The sequence below is a fragment of the Vigna unguiculata genome, chromosome 2, assembly GCF_004118075.2.
Source record: "Vigna unguiculata cultivar IT97K-499-35 chromosome 2, ASM411807v1, whole genome shotgun sequence".
Classification (NCBI taxonomy): Eukaryota; Viridiplantae; Streptophyta; class Magnoliopsida; order Fabales; family Fabaceae; genus Vigna; species Vigna unguiculata.
The window spans coordinates 16,757,319-16,773,135 of NC_040280.1; the positions used below are offsets into that span (position 1 = coordinate 16,757,319).

Below are 15,817 nucleotides of genomic sequence, written 5' to 3' on the forward strand. Positions count from 1 at the left end.
ATACTTGTACTTTGAGTTTTGATCTGATTTTTTTTGTGGTTCTGTTTGACAACTCAAAGGACAATCCTACCAATTTTCAAGTCATTTGGAGTTTGTTTGAGTATACTTTTAGTTATACCCTATGTTATGCCAATATCACTAAAATTAATGTTTTTTGGTGCATGACTAGGGGAAACCGAAGTGAATTACAACCATTTAACCCTAAGATTGATAGGACATTCCACAGAGGACGTAGGCATCTTAGGAATCCATCTTCTCATACTGAATATTCAGTGACTTTTCCCGACTCTTCTGATTCTCATCATACTCTTGACACTCCTCATTCCTTGTATTCTGAGCATACTATTTATTCTGAGCATTCTAATTTTCATACTGAGAACATGACTCAACCTCCTCCACCTCATGAAAGGACCATGAGTGAGCTCACTACACCAGAGTTCACTTATGATAGTTTATGCATTCAATACCCTGAGGAGGAAGTTCCATATGTGTTAAAAACTGGTTTAATACATTTGTTGCCAAAGTTTCATGGTCTTGCAGGTGAGGACCCGTGCAAACACTTGAAGCAGTTTCATGTCATGTGTTCCACCATGAAGCCTGTAGATGTCCAGGAGGACCATGTATACTTGAAGGCTTTCCCTCATTCGTTGGAGGGCAATGCGAAAGACTAGTTGTACTACCTTATACCCAGGTCCATCACGAGTTGGGATGACCTGAAGAGATTTTTCCTTGTCAAGTTCTTCCCTGCTTCGAGGATAACAACCATAAGGAAAGAAATTTCTGGCATCAAGCAGCAATCTGGGGAGACCCTCTATGAGTACTGGGAGAGGTTTAAGAATCTCTGTTCAAGCTGCCCACACCATACTTGAAGGCCTGCACCACATGGATCGAAATATGATTGATGCTGCAAGTGGTGGTGCTCTTGGTAACATAACCCCAGCTGTAGCCAGGCAACTAATAGAGAACATGGCTTCAAATTCTCAACAATTTGGCACAAGGAGTAATGTCATATTTGTTAGAGGTGTTCATGATGTAGGGGCAGCCAAGTACACGAAGAAGTTGGAAAGTAAGATTGATGCTCGTACCACTCTTGAGCCTACACCTCCAAAGGAAGTCGATCCTGCCACACTTCAAAGAAAGCGTGATGCTCATGCAGCTGGTCCTTCCACATCTGGTGTGACTTCTACGCCTTCCACCTCTACTGCTGCACCTTCCATACCTCTTCCTTTCCCTTCAAGAGTCATTCCAAGCAAAAAGATGGAAGAGGTTGACAAGGAGATCTTAGAAACATTCAGGAAGGTGGAGGTGAACATACCTCTGTTGGATGCCATTAAACAGATTCCCAGATATGCAAAGTTCTTAAAGGAGCTATGCACGCACAAAAGGAGGCTAAAGGGAAAAAAAAAAGATCAGCATGGGGAGAAATGTGTTAGCATTGATAGGTAAATTTGTTCTTCAGATTCCGGAGAAGTGCAAGGACCCATGTACATTTTGTGTACCTTGCATCATAGGTAACAATAAATTTGAAAAAGCAATGCTTGATCTTGGTGCTTCAATAAATGTAATGCCTCTGTCTATTTTTAAATCTCTTTCACGTGGACTCCTGCAACCTACGGGTGTGGTGATTCAGTTGGCAAATAGAAGTGTTGCCCACCCCGCAGGTTTGGTTGATGATGTTTTGGTTCGTGTTGGTGAATTGATTTTCCCTGCTGATTTTTACATTCTTGATATGGAAGAGGGATTTTCACATGGTTTTGCACCAATCATTTTAGGCAAACCATTTTTGATAACTGCACGAACCAAAATTGATGTCCATGGAATTTGATGATATTGTTGTGCGATTTAACATTCTGGATGCCATGAAACATCCTTCAAAGGATCACTCTATTTTTCATGTTGATATTATTGATGATACTGTTGATGGACTTATTTCTTATTTCCACTCTTTGCATGCATTAAAACATTCATCTGTGTCTGAGTTATCTGAGTTTGCATGCATTGATATTCTTGATTCTGATTCTGATGATGCTGAATATGATGTGGATAATGTTGAATCTACTGAGTTTGACTCTCTGGATGTTGTACCTATTGACTTTGTTGTTATACAATCAGATTGCACTAACCATGTTGCATGAAGTACATATGCATCTGATTGTTATGTTGAGGTACAGGCTGTGGAACCCATTTCTCCTCCCCTCTGGTTCCTGATATTCAGCCAGCATCTAGCACTCCAGAGTTGAAACTTTTGCTAGACAACCTCAAGTATGTCTACTTAGAAGAGGAGGACAAATTACCTGTCATCATTTCCACCTCCCTCACTGTTGGACAAGAGCAGAGGTTGTTGCATGTTCTCAAAAAACATACGAGGGCAATTGGATGGACATTGGCTGACATCCCTGGTATTAGCCCATCAACATGCATGCACAGGATATTGTTGGAAGATGGAGCAAAGCCATTGAGACAGCCATAGAGGCGACTCAACCCTGTCATCTCGGATGTTGTAAAGAAGGAGGTGACCAAGCTTCTACAAGCTGGGATCATCTACCCCATTTCTAACAGTCAGTGGGTCAGCCCCATCCATGTTGTCCCCAAAAAGACAGGCCTCACTGTAGTCAAGAATGAAAAAGAAGAGCTGATTACAATAAGGGTGCAAAACAATTGGAGAGTTTGCATTGACTACAGAAGGCTAAATCAAGAAACCAGAAAAGACCATTTCCCTCTGCCTTTTATTGATCAGATGCTTGAGCGTTTGGCAGGTAAGTCCCACTATTGCTTTCTTGATGGGGTTTCTGGCTACTTTCAAATTCATATTGCACCTAAGGACCAAGAGAAAACCACATTCACTTGCCCCTTTGGCACTTTTGCCTATAGGAGGATGCCATTTGGCCTATGCAATGCCCTTGGCACATTCCAACGGTGCATGCTTAGCATTTTTAGTGATTTTCTTGAAAAATGCATAGAGGTGTTTATAAACGACTTTACTGTGTATGGGTCCTCTTTTGATGCATGTTTGGATAGTTTGGACAAAGTTTTAAATAGGTGCATCCAATCTAACCTTGTTCTCAATTTTGAGAAATGCCATTTCATGGTAGAACAAGGCATAGTATTGGGGCACATAATTTCGAGCAAGGGCATTGAAGTTGACCCTACCAAGATCTCAATTATTTCACAATTGCCTTACTCCTCTTCTGTGCGAGAGGTTCGTTCTTTTCTTGGCCATGCAGGGTTTTACAGGCGCTTCATTCAAGACTTCATTAAGAAGGCCCTTCCACTGTCCAACTTACTACAAAAGGATGTTGACTTCATCTTTGATGAAGGATGCAAAGAGGCTTTTGATTGCCTCAAGAAGGCCCTGACCACAACTCCAATCATTCAGGCGCCCGACTGGACAGCTCCATTTGAGCTTATGTGTGATGCATCTAATTATGCATTGGGGGTTGTTCTAGCTCAAAGAATTGACAAGCAGCCGAGAGTAATCTACTACGCCTCCAGGACTTTAGATGTTGCCCAAGCAAACTACACCATAACAGAAAAGGAGCTCCTTGTGGTAGTTTTTGCGCTTGAAAAGTTTCGATCTTATCTGCTTGGTTCTCCTGTTGCTGTGTTTACTGACCATGCAACTCTTAAGTACCTGTTGAAGAAAGCAGAATCCAAGCCTCGACTGATAAGATGAATGCTTTGGCTCCAAGAATTTGATTTGGAGATCCGTGATAGGAGCGGAGCATAAAACCTGGTTGTAGACCACCTAAGCAGGATTGAGAGGTCTACTGATGCTGCTTCACCAATCAGGGATGACTTTCCCAATGAAAGTTTGTTGACACTCTCTACTTCTTCCTCACCTTGGTTTGCTAACATCGTTAATTATCTTGCTGCTTCTGTTTTTCCTCCCCTAGCATCCAGAGCTCAATGTGATAAACTCAAGAGCGATGTTGGGTATTACATTTGGGATGACTCCTATCTATTTAAAATGTGCAATGATCAGGTTACTTGGAGATGGGATCAGGTTACTCCTATCTATCGATCCTCAAATTTTGTCATTCATCTGCACCTGGTGGTCACCTTGGCACACAAAGGACAGCTCGCAAGGTGCTAGATTGTGGATTTTATTGGCCCACCATCTTCAAGGATGCGTGGAGGATTTGTAGCACGTGTGAGGAATACCAACGAGCAGGAGGAGCAATTTCTTGGAGACAACAAATGCCTCAACAACCCATGTTATTTTGTGAGGTGTTTGATGTTTGGGGTATAGATTTCATGGGCCCTTTCCCTGTCTTTTTTGGTTTCACTTACATCTTGCTTGTTGTTGATTATGTTTCAAAATGGGTGGAAGCCAGAGCCACTATAACTAATGATAGTCGAGTTGTTGTGAACTAATGAATGGGCATCGTCTGAAGCCATTCCTCAGCAATCTTGCCTTGGTGGATACTGTTGTAGAGGAGACTTCCCTGCTTGACCCTACTAATGTTTCACCGTGATTCAGGGAGTTTTCTTTCTCCTTCTTTACTTTTATTGCACTTGTCCAGGTTTGTCTGCTATTGTTTCCTTTTGTTTGTTTTCTTTTTGTTAATTTGTGTTAATTAGTGTGATGTTTTTGTTTTCTGTTTGGGACACTCACTTCACTCTTGGAGGATGAGTTGTTGGTTATTTTGTGGACTGATATCCTTGCTTTCTCTTTGCATGTCAAGTTGCTTTTGGAATTGTTTTACCCTGTGTGAGAATTTGAGCCACTCTCTGTTCTTTGTTGTGTGATATATGCCTCTTGAATGCTTGCATAGTGGTCTTGGCTTGACTCTTTCTTATGCTTTTCTGATTCACATGCATGTTGGGATATGATTTAGGCAATTTTGTTCTATGAGCCTATAGGCAGATGAGCCTACCTTGAACTGTTTCCGTTGATACCCCTTTTTGAGCCTACATACCTTTTCATTGTTCTACACCTCATTACAAGCCCTTAGCCTAAAAAACTATGATTATTCCTACCTTAGGAAATTTTGGAGCTTTAGAATTGTTTTGGGAATGGGGGCTCAATTTAGTGTGGTCGCACACAACAAGTGTGGTTATGCGGGCACTTGTTATTGGTTCTTGAAATTGCTCATTTGTATACCCAGGTGGGATTTCAAAATTATTGTTTCTCTGCATGTTCTTTGTATAGAAAAAAAAAGAAAACAAAAAGAGAAAACAAAAAGAAAAGAAAAGAAAAGAAAAGAAAACAAAGAAAAGAAATAAAAGGAGTTTGGATTTGAGCATTGTGTGAGAACCGAAGTTGGAAATGTTGGTGTTTGGAATTACTTTCATGCTTGATTGAGACTTATTCCCCATTGCTCATCTATTTCGTTGGTTGCTTAGCTACTTATCCATATGTTCCGCACCTTGTCCTCAGCCCCTTTACAACCTTGAAAAGTCCTTCTAATCTTAACCTGCATGTGTTTTTGGTTTGGTTGTTGGTTTTAGAGGCTTGCCAAGTCTGTTGATGTTTGTTTTCAAGGGTTCTTTGAGAGTAAACAGTAGCCTAGAGATTTGAGTGATACAGTGCATATTTCGTGAGGTTATGTTGCTTTCAATTCTCTCTTTGAGCTGAACTGAACTGAGTACTTGACATGTTTTGAATTGCTTGGATGATGTTCATGGATACCATGCAGCTTTGAATCCTTCTATGTTGTATGTGTTTCCATTTGTCTGTGTTGAGTCTGTTTATCTTGTGCCTCTTTTGTTTCTCTTGATATGTTTGTGATGTCCTTGCTTTGCTTTACTCTTTAATTTTTCCCAGGAGTGCAAAAGGGTAAGTGTGGTCGATTTTGATGAGTCATTATTTTTCTCCATTCCACTAGCCTTTGTGTACCCATTTGACAGTTGTTCAGTGCTTAATTGTTCATCTTTAGTGTGTTTTTCATCTGCTGGACTTTATTGGGCCACTGTTCCGAATTTGGGTAATTTCACATTATTTGGCATAATTATCATTTTTAATTATTTTTAGGTATTTGGTTGAAGCAATTTTGGAGCTTGGACATTAATATTCAGTTAAAGAGACTTGCCACATCATTTCCACGTCATCTGAGTTAATGGGCCAACATTAGAGGCCCAGGAGTGGCATTTTTATAATTCTGCAGCTAATAATGACAATTTTGTAAATAAGAGTGGCAAGGGTGAAGTGACCATGCGTTTTAGGTTTCTTTTCCATGCACCAGCCGCTTCCTTCCCTTCTCCACTCTCTCAAACCTCCATTTTTTATGTTTTTAAGCTTTGGAAGGTGACCTATGGTGACACAAGCTATTTTTTCACGTTTTCCACTCGTTTTTGACGTTTTATGAGTCTTGGACAACATTTATTGCTTGTATTCACGTTTTCTACACTTTGGGTAACATTTATATTGAAGCATTTTCGTTTTTGGTGGCTGTTTTCGTTGTTCTTCTATTATCCCTTGCTCATTTTCGTTTGTTGCACCATTTTAAGCTTTCAACATCAATTTGAAGTCATTTGAACGGTTGAATTGCAAATTCTGTTGAGAACCCTAATTCGAATTCCATGAGGAACTAAGTTTATGTGTTGATTATTTGTAGATAATGGATTGAAACCTTGAGATTAGTGTTTTGTTCGGTGGAGTTATGTTAATCTCTCAATTCTAAATTTGCGTTTGGGTTTAAATGAAGAAACCATTCTGTTTTTGCTTAATTGGCAGAGTGGAATCATTGTGTGTTCATGCTTAGTGAACTGTAGCAGATTCAAGGATGTGTGCTTTGCTTAATTGCACTTGAGTTTGAGTTAATTTGCGCTCAGTAGTTAATTTGGGTTCCATGACAGTTAATATAACCAATTTGATTTGTAATCCGTGATTGGTGGATGTTTATTTGAAGCAAAGAATCAACGCTGTTTTTATATTGATTTTACACGTCTGCATTTAAGTTTTCAATTGTGCGTTGCATCCGTAAATCTGTAAACCCACCCTTTGTGTTATTGTTGTGTTCATCTGGAAATTGAAGCTTTGAATGAAAATATTGGTCGTGGGGAGACAGCTTGGTTCACTTTCATATACTGCATTTTAAGTGTTTTAATTTGGTAGGGTACGACCTCTATCAGAAATGAAACCCTATTCTCGTGGTCACCTCAAGTCTGCCAGCATTATTTATAAAATTGCCATTATGAGCTGTAAAATTACAAAAATGCCACTCTTGGGCCTCTAATGTTGGCCCATTCACTCAAATGACGTGGAAATGATGTGGAAATGATGTGGCGATGATGTGACCACTCTCTTCAACTGAATATTGATGTCCAAGCTTCAAAATTGCTTCACCCTAATACCTAAAAATAATTAAAAAACAAAAATTAGGCCAAATAATGTGAAATTAGTCCAAATTCGGAACAGTGGCCCAATAAAGCCCAATAGATGAAAAACACTATAAAGATGAACAATTAAGCATTGAACAACTGTCAAATGGGTACACAAAGGCTAGTGGAATCTGATCCTGGATTAATCTGACTTTACTAGTTGTCTTTTGCAGAAACTCAGGACCAAGTATAAAAGCTTCACCATCTTGATACCAACATAATGGAGTTCTACACCTTCTTCCATATAGTGCTTCATAGAGCGCCATGCCAATACTAGAGTGGTAACTATTATTGTATGTGAATTCCACCAAGGGTAATACATCATTCTAGTTTCCCAAGTGGTCTAGCATGCATAATAAATCTTCTAGAGATTGGATGATTCGCTCAGACTGACCATCCGTCTAAGGGTGATAAGCTGAGGTCAATCTCAACTGTGTACCTAATGCAGCCTATAATGATTTCCAGAACCGTGAGGTGAATCAAGGGTCTCGATCCGACACTATCCTTTCGGGCACTCCATGTAATCTCACCACTTCTCGCACATATAATTCCACTAACTTGTCCATCGACCACATCTGATTCATGAGCAGGAAATGTGCACACTTCGTCAGTCAGTCTACTATTACCCAAACTGTATTATGGCCTTTTGTCGACCTTGGGAGATGTGTCACGAAATCCATAAAGATATTGTCCCACTTCCATTGAGGTACGTCCAGTGGTTGTAGTGTACCTCCCGGCCTTTGATGTTCAATTTTGGCTTTTTGACATACCAAACATTGAGCAACAAAGTCGGCTACATCCGTCTTCATTCCATTCCACCAGAAGGACTCCTTCAAATCCTTATACATCTTAGTCATACTTGGATGCATGCTAAGATGACTCTGATGGCCCTCCTTCAAAATCTGCCTCATGAATAGAGGTCCTTCAGGTACGCACACTCTACCTTTAAAGCGTAGAATGTCGTATGCTCCTATCTGATAGTCCTTCCCCTTATCTGTACCCAACCATCCAACAAATTGATGTAATTCCATACCCTTTCCTTGAGCCACACGGATTTCATTCAAAAACACATTGGTGACTTTCAACAAGCTGCACTGTATGAAATTTTGCCCAAACTGCATTCCCAGATTCATATCACGGAGTTTGTCAATCAACTCCAACTCCTTTATCATCACACAGGACATGTGCATCTTCTTTCGACTTAAAATGTCAGCTACAACATTTGCCTTGCCTAGGTGATAAAGCAATTCAAAGTCGTAGTCCTTCAGGTACTCCATCCACCTGTGTTGTCTCCTATTTAGCTCCTTTTGATCAAACACGTATTTCAGACTTTTGTGATCGCTGAAAACTTGAAATTGAGAGCCGTACAAGTAGTGCCTCAAAGACTTAAGAGCAAACACAATAGTTGCTAATTCCAAGTCGTGAGTTGGGTAATTTTTCTTATGCACTTTCAGCTGATGAGAAGCATATGCTACCGCCCTCCTCTCTTGCATCAATACACACCCCAAACCTTGATATGAAGCATCACAGTACACTTCAAACTTCTTCTCAGTATCAAGAATTATCAGCATTGGGCTGTAGTCAAACACCTCTTCATATCCTCGAAACATTCTTCACACTTTTCAGTCCAGAAGAATGGTTGATCTTTCCTTGTAAGATGTGTCAATGGATTCACCTTCTTTGAGAACCCTTCTACAAACCTCTTGATAGCCTGCTAAGCCCAAGAAACTCCTCACCTTCGTTACTGTCTTAGGCCTTTCCCACTTAACCACCGTTTCAATCTTAGTTGGGTCCACCGCAATACCCTTGACTGAGATGACATGTCCAAGGAATTGTACCTCTTCCAGTCAAAATTCACACTTGGACAACTTTCCATACAACTGGTGTTCTCTGAGTACCTCCAATACCACCCTTAGGTGATCAGCATGTTCTTCCCGCGTTCTCGAGTAGATAAGAATGTCATCAATGAAGACGACAAGAAACTTATCCATGAATACGGTTGGTGCATTCGTCACTCCAAATGGCATAACCACATATTCACAGTGGTCGTATCTTGACTTGAATGTTGTCTTTTGCACGTCCTATGGCCGAACCAGGATCTGGTGATATCTAGACCTCAAGTCAATTTTGGAGAACACCCTTGCGCCTTTCAACTGATCTAGCAAGTCGTCAATCCTTGGCAGTGGATACTTGTTCTTAAATGTCAGCTTATTTAGCTGCCTATAATCCACACAAAGTCGCGAACTCCCATCCTTCTTTTTCACCAATAAGACTAGAGCTCCCCACGGTGATGCGCTTGGTCGGATAAACTACTTCTCTAGCAGATCTTGAATTTGCTTCTTGAGTTCTGCTAATTCTGTAAGCGCCATTATGTATGGGGCCATAGATACTGGACGTGCACCAGGAATTAAGTCAATGGTGAAGTCAATGTCTCGACTTGGCGACAATCCTGGTACTTCATCTGGAAACACATATGCATACTCATTGGCAACTAGAATGCTTTGAATCAACTTTGCTGCACTTTTCTTTTCTTGTTTTGCCACCACCATGAAACACATGGGCCCCTTCTTGTAGCTCTTTCAGAGCTTCTCGAGTCGAGATCAACTCCAATCCTTCATGTTCTAGGAACACCAAACTGTGCTATCCACAATCAATTATGATGTGGTTGTTAGACAGCCAGTCCATTTCCAATATCACGTCCAGTTCCTCTAGAGCCAAGCACACCAGGTTCACTTTGAATCTGCGATTTGCCACTTCAATTAAACACCCAACATAGACTGAACTGGTAGCCACCTGACTCAAGGAAGGAGTTGAAACAAGTAACTCACACCCCAAGTCACATTTCTCCAGACTCAATCTCCCCACACATGTATTAGAGATGAATGAATGTGTTGCTCTAGGGTCAAACAACACCAACACTGATTGACCCAATAATAAACAAGGCTCAAGAATAAGGTTACTTGATTGTGTAGCCTCCATGGTGGTCATGGCAAAAACTCTACCAACAGCTTTAGGTCTCTCTAATCCCGAAGCTGATGGTTTCTTCGCCGTACTGGTCTTTTTATCTCGACATTGGTTAGCAAAATGCCTAACCCTTGTCCGCTGGTCGGACTCTTCAATTGCGGGCAATTTCTCTTCAGATGTGCTCCCCCACATTGAAAACATTTAGAGTCTCCAAAGGTGGTAGGGGGACGGTTGTAAGGCTTCTTCATCTGCCTAGCCTCTGCGACCTTCCTCTGATGTCTAAGAACTGGGCCATGGCCCTTCTCCAGATGCTCAACACTCTTGGCATGTTCCACCAAGACTGGGAATCTTCTCTCCCTCAAAGGCGTTACCACCTTCTTCAGCTCATGTTTGAGTCCCTGCTCAAACTTTAGACACCTCCATTCCTCGATAATTGCTTATGAGTAATATCTCGCCAGATGCTCAAATTTGTTCACATATTCTTGCACCGTCATTTCCCCTTGTTGCAGTGTGAGGAATTTAGTCTCTTTGTCCTGTCTAGCCGTATCCGGGAAACGAGTTCAGAAGCTAGTCCAGTCCACCTGTTCTTCCCGAGTTTGCATATGTTGTTGCATTCCTACCTACCAATACTCGGTGTCATCATTCAGCAGATAGGTGGCAAAAGGGAGCTTCTGCTCATCCGCACAGTTCATCACGTTAAATATCTTCTCACATTTGCGGAGCCATGCATCCGCTTCATCAAGAGAGGCTTTGCCAGTGAACTCTACTAGCTTGTGTCACAAAAAATCCTCCACATTTGGCACCTTGACCGGCACAATCACTGTCGTGGGATGCGCTGCTACCGACGGCTGCATCACATCCACCATGCGATGAATAGCCTCTACGATGTCATCAGCGTCGTTTCCATTCTTTCTCCTCCTGTTAGCAGCCATAGCCTGAATAAGGCACATTTTAACTGTTAAGAATCAATTCACTTGGTTAAGCAAAGCCACTCACACATTTACAACATTCAACTCAAACACATAAATAGTCTAACGATAAGCTCACTCCCCAAAAGCCCCAAAAACACATACTAGTTTTTTGACCCGTGCAATGCACGTGATTTTTTTTATTATTGATAATAAATTATAAATGTGTAACAAATTTTTTTAAGAATTTAATGAAATAAAAATCTATAAAATGTTAAACTTAGATAATGATATTATTGAAATGATAATAAACATAAGTCATGAAATACATCATTTAGAACAACAACATTATAGAAATATGCTTAATCTAATCACAACAACAACCATTAACAAAGACCTCAATATTTGGTTCGATAAAATCATTGTCTGTTTGGAAGACAACAATATCACCTTCTTTTAACTCATTTTCACAACAAAATAACCTCCAACCTTGACCTATCTTTGTTGAACTTCTATTCCTATTTGATTTTAGGATTTTGCAATTGACTATAGTTTTGGGCCCTATAAGAAACACATCTTCTACATTCTCGTCCTGAATGAAGTTGGCAAACTTTGATGGCAAGTCCTGTATGATTCAAATTTTATTGTTAGTGCATTAATTATTTTCATTTAATTATATGTAAATTGATATGATAATACTTGAAATGATAAACAGAATTCGTAAGACATACCAAGTGACTTGCTTTGCTTTGATACTTTGTCAATTTGACTGAAAATATAGATCTTGTTTCTTGATGACTGATACGGTACATAAATGTTGACAAACTCCTTGGTGTACAACCACCTTTAAACATGATTATGTGAAATAAAGAATTTCCCAAATACTGAAACCGCATGTAAGAGTCACTTTTGATGTCATACAAATCTCTCATATTACTCCAACCTTCTATGATTTTTGGGTTATTTGAATCCATGTTATAGGTAACTGTCGTGCTCTTACCATTTACATCTACCCAGTGCCACTATGGAACTAATTTGTGTTCATAAGCAACAGCAAAATGTCGATCGACAAATCCAAATGGTTACAAATTAATAAACACAGTAAAAAAAAGGAACAAATTTATCTCTGCAATGAAATGAAAACATACACTCAAATAATTATTTGAGGGAAAAATCTGAACATCTTAATGTGGCTGATACAATATGAATCAGGATGATACAGTTGACACCAGAAAACACATACAACAATAAATATCAATGCTTTCCAAACATGTATTTTTGTTGTTAAATTTACAGCATACCTGAGAGTAGATATAGATTGTGTTAAAGTTCCAAAGAATTGTTCTGTTGTTTGCTCCATCTTTACTGGTTTGCTCCATCTCCATTCATGTAATTGCAGAAAAAAGTGAAGCTTTAAATATATGGGTAACTGAAAAGGAGTGTGAATGAATGGTAAAGTTGAATTTGGGACTGGAAGAGCAAAGATTATCACGTGGAAAAGGAATCTTACTTGAAAGTGGCAGCAAAAATCCAGTTTCACATGCAAATAGTGGTTGTAATTGTAAAGTAATTGAAATATATGTTGTAAGTGTTTTTTGCAGATATTTTAATATATAAAGAAACTTAAACATAAACAATTTATAACTGTACTGCAGAAACATAAAACATAAAGCATTTATAACAATAAAGTCATATGTACTGCAATAAGGAATAAGAACATCTGGGTAAATATTTTTTCTTCACAATACATTAAAGCCACAAACAAAAATAAAAATAACAACAATTGAGAATCTTTATAACTGTTATAATATCTGTACTACAACAACCATGGTGTTCAAAATATCAATCTATGACTGGACAATCCAATAATGCAATTCAAACATGTATCAATGACCATGTACTTTTCAATGGTTGCACCTATGAATAAAATCCTGAAAGTGTATATTATACACTATGGCATATTATAATCTGCAACAAAACAAAGAAATTATAGTTAAAGATACAATAATTGACAAATTATAATAATTTTGTTAAGTTGTATTCCTCCTATCAAAGATTTTCAAATATTTCTTTGTAAACCACATTGGTAATTGTATTGCTTACTTTTCCATCTTCATCCAGAATTAAAATTGAGTCCTTGCTTTGTTGTGACTCTAGAAATTGCTACGTACAATTGTCCATGAGTAAAAACTAGGCGAGGAAGATAAAGTCCAACTTTAGAAAGAGTTTGGCCTTGACTTTTGTTTATTGTCATTGCAAAGCATAAGGATATTGGAAATTGCCTCCTTTGAAATTTAAACGGAATGCTGGAATCAGAAGGTGTCAAGTTCATTCTTGGAATGAAAATTTTGTCACCAACATTTTTCCCTATTATGATAGTAGCAGAGATAACATTCTTTCCCAAATCATTAACTTGCAACCTTGTACCATTGCAAAGACCATTTGCTTGATCAATGTTTCTTAAAAGCATAATTGGTACACCAACTTTCAATTTAATCCTATGATTTGGAATTCCTGAACATTTGATACCATTTAGAAACTCTTGAGTAAACCACTCACATTGAATTTCTTGATCATCATTATATTGGCAAGGAGTGTCTGAACTTAAATAAATTTGTTCTTCACCAGGAATCAAAGATAAAATGAATTCATTTACTTGTTCAACACTGTCAATTGTAGGGCAAAGTATAGCACCGTCATCAAAGAAGTCAGGATACATGATTTTCAATTAGACCACCACAAAAAAATTTGACTAAACAAAGTAAAGGTGTTTCACTTTCTGGAATTAGAAGAACTGTTGGTATTGAAATGTTGGCTTCACCACTTTCATTGAAATTCATATTTCCATCTCCAATTTTAAGAATCCAATCAGCAAATTCTTTTATATGTATTGCACTTTCATTTGAAACAGCACATTTTAACCTCATGTTTTGTGATAGCCTAAGAACTGTGCAATATTGCCACAAATCAAAGTAATTAATTGATGAATTCACAATATCATACATTGATCCCTTTCTTACTACTAGCAAGATTTGTCTAAAATCACCGCCCAAGACAACAACCTTTCCACCAAATGGTTTGTCAGCATTATCTTCATTTGTAGCTCTCATAATGTCTCTCAATGTTCTATCAAAAGCTTGGAAACATAACTTATTCATCATATGAGCTTCATCCCATATGATAAGTTTTGTTTCCATCAATAGTTTGGCACGAAGACTTCCTTGATTGATGTTGCATGTTGATTCATCATTGATTGCAAGTGGTATGCAAAATGTAGAATGAGCAGTTTTACCTCCAGGAAGAAATAAAGATGCAATGCCGCTTGAAGCTACATTAAGTGCAATCATTCCCTTTGCTCTAACAGCTGACAAAAGTTTCCACAAATATGTTTTTCCAATCCCACCATAACCATATAAGAAAAATAAATTTCCTACATCTGAATTCACTGCTGTCATAATTCTGTAATAAACTTGTAGTTGCTCATTAGTGATTGACTACAATAGAGAGTGATGTAGCTTCTCCATTTCTTCTTTATCATAATTCAGTTCATCAATAATGAACCTATTATTAAATTTGAATGAATAAGAAAGATCAGGTTGAGGAAGGAAACTATAATCTATTAAAGATCGCCCATTGGAATTTAGAAGTTCTTCTACTTCTAGGAGACACAGATTGTGTAAATCATGTTCTTCCATTTGAAAACCTACAAAAAAATAACATGTCATGAATAAAAAAATATGGAATAAAGAATGGAGATTATTTATATTTAGTTCCTGGTATGTTCAAGTGTTTCCTTCTTTGGTATATGATACCATCTGCCAATAAATTCCAAGTTGCATCCCAAACAACTTTTGGCTTTGACATTGTATTCATGATTAACAAAGAAACAAATAACCTTCTAAGTTGATTTCCAGATGTAAGATGGCTAGCCTCTTTAATAGCATCAATGAATTCTTTGTCATCTGCCAATAATCCCAATTCTTGGCAAGCCTCTTGGTATGTAGAGAATGTTTTACCATTAATTGTCTTTATACTATCATGATTAATACAACCTTTTTGTTTTGTCAGTAAGATTCTCATGTAATAGCATTCACCTGATCCTGGAGGAACATATGTCAGTCTTCCAATACTATAACCCTACTTTCTTGGTTTCCATTGCCTTTGTTGAGACATCCAAACAAACTTTGTTGGAAATTCAGAATAGGTCAAGTTCCTTCCTTCCTCATATCTTTTGTTAGCTTCAAACCAAGCTAGAAACATGGTATTGATGTTGCCATTCCTCTCCAATACATCATCAATTCTATCATCATCTTTAAACAAAACTGTTTGCTGATCTTGTAGGTGAAAAGTTAAACGCTAAACAACAGGCCATCTATAATGGATATCAAATCCATAAATTCTCCAAACTGCTTCACATGGAGATAAATATCTACAATCATAATATCTTTTAATCTCATCAACAATATGCACTTCTGTAGAATCGTTCTCTTTGTCTGTAATTTTCATTGTGGCTCTATCAGAACCTTTGTTGACATATTTGAACAAATACTTGATTGAGTTTGATTTGTTGCAATATTCTATATTAACATGAGCTTGATATCGCATTAAGAGAAAATGACTAT

General features: G+C 38.3%; 2 protein-coding genes and 1 non-coding gene across 3 annotated transcripts; all 3 read right to left on the reverse strand.

The window, feature by feature from the left end:
• Positions 1-761: 761 nt before the first annotated feature.
• On the reverse strand, positions 762-867 carry LOC114174770. Its single transcript, XR_003602732.1, has one exon. It is a non-coding gene; the product is annotated as a small nucleolar RNA R71 (small nucleolar RNA).
• Positions 868-9,963: 9,096 nt separating this feature from the next.
• Positions 9,964-10,479, reverse strand: LOC114174526. The gene has a single exon (XM_028059361.1). It carries the CDS (start codon positions 10,477-10,479, stop codon positions 9,964-9,966), a length of 516 nt encoding a protein of 171 aa, XP_027915162.1.
• A 584-nt stretch (positions 10,480-11,063) lies between these two features.
• Positions 11,064-14,650, reverse strand: LOC114174527. Its single transcript, XM_028059362.1, has 4 exons — positions 13,972-14,650; positions 13,478-13,709; positions 12,490-12,496; positions 11,064-11,222 (listed from the first exon to the last, which is right to left on the reverse strand). The coding sequence occupies exons 1-4, from the start codon at positions 14,648-14,650 to the stop codon at positions 11,064-11,066; spliced, it is 1,077 nt and encodes a 358-aa protein (XP_027915163.1).
• Positions 14,651-15,817: the final 1,167 nt, after the last annotated feature.

What these genes read in the sequence shown, in the direction of transcription:
- LOC114174526 (XM_028059361.1), bottom strand. Translation starts at nt 10,479, where the DNA reads ATGTGGGGGAGCACATCTGAAGAGAAATTGCCCGCAATTGAAGAGTCC.
- LOC114174527 (XM_028059362.1), bottom strand. Translation starts at nt 14,650, where the DNA reads ATGACAGCAGTGAATTCAGATGTAGGAAATTTATTTTTCTTATATGGT. An exon ending in AGTTCTTCTAATTCCAGAAA is followed by an intron (nt 13,710 to 13,971) that starts GTGAAACACCTT and finishes TCAAATGTTCAG; the next exon opens with GAATTCCAAATCATAGGATT.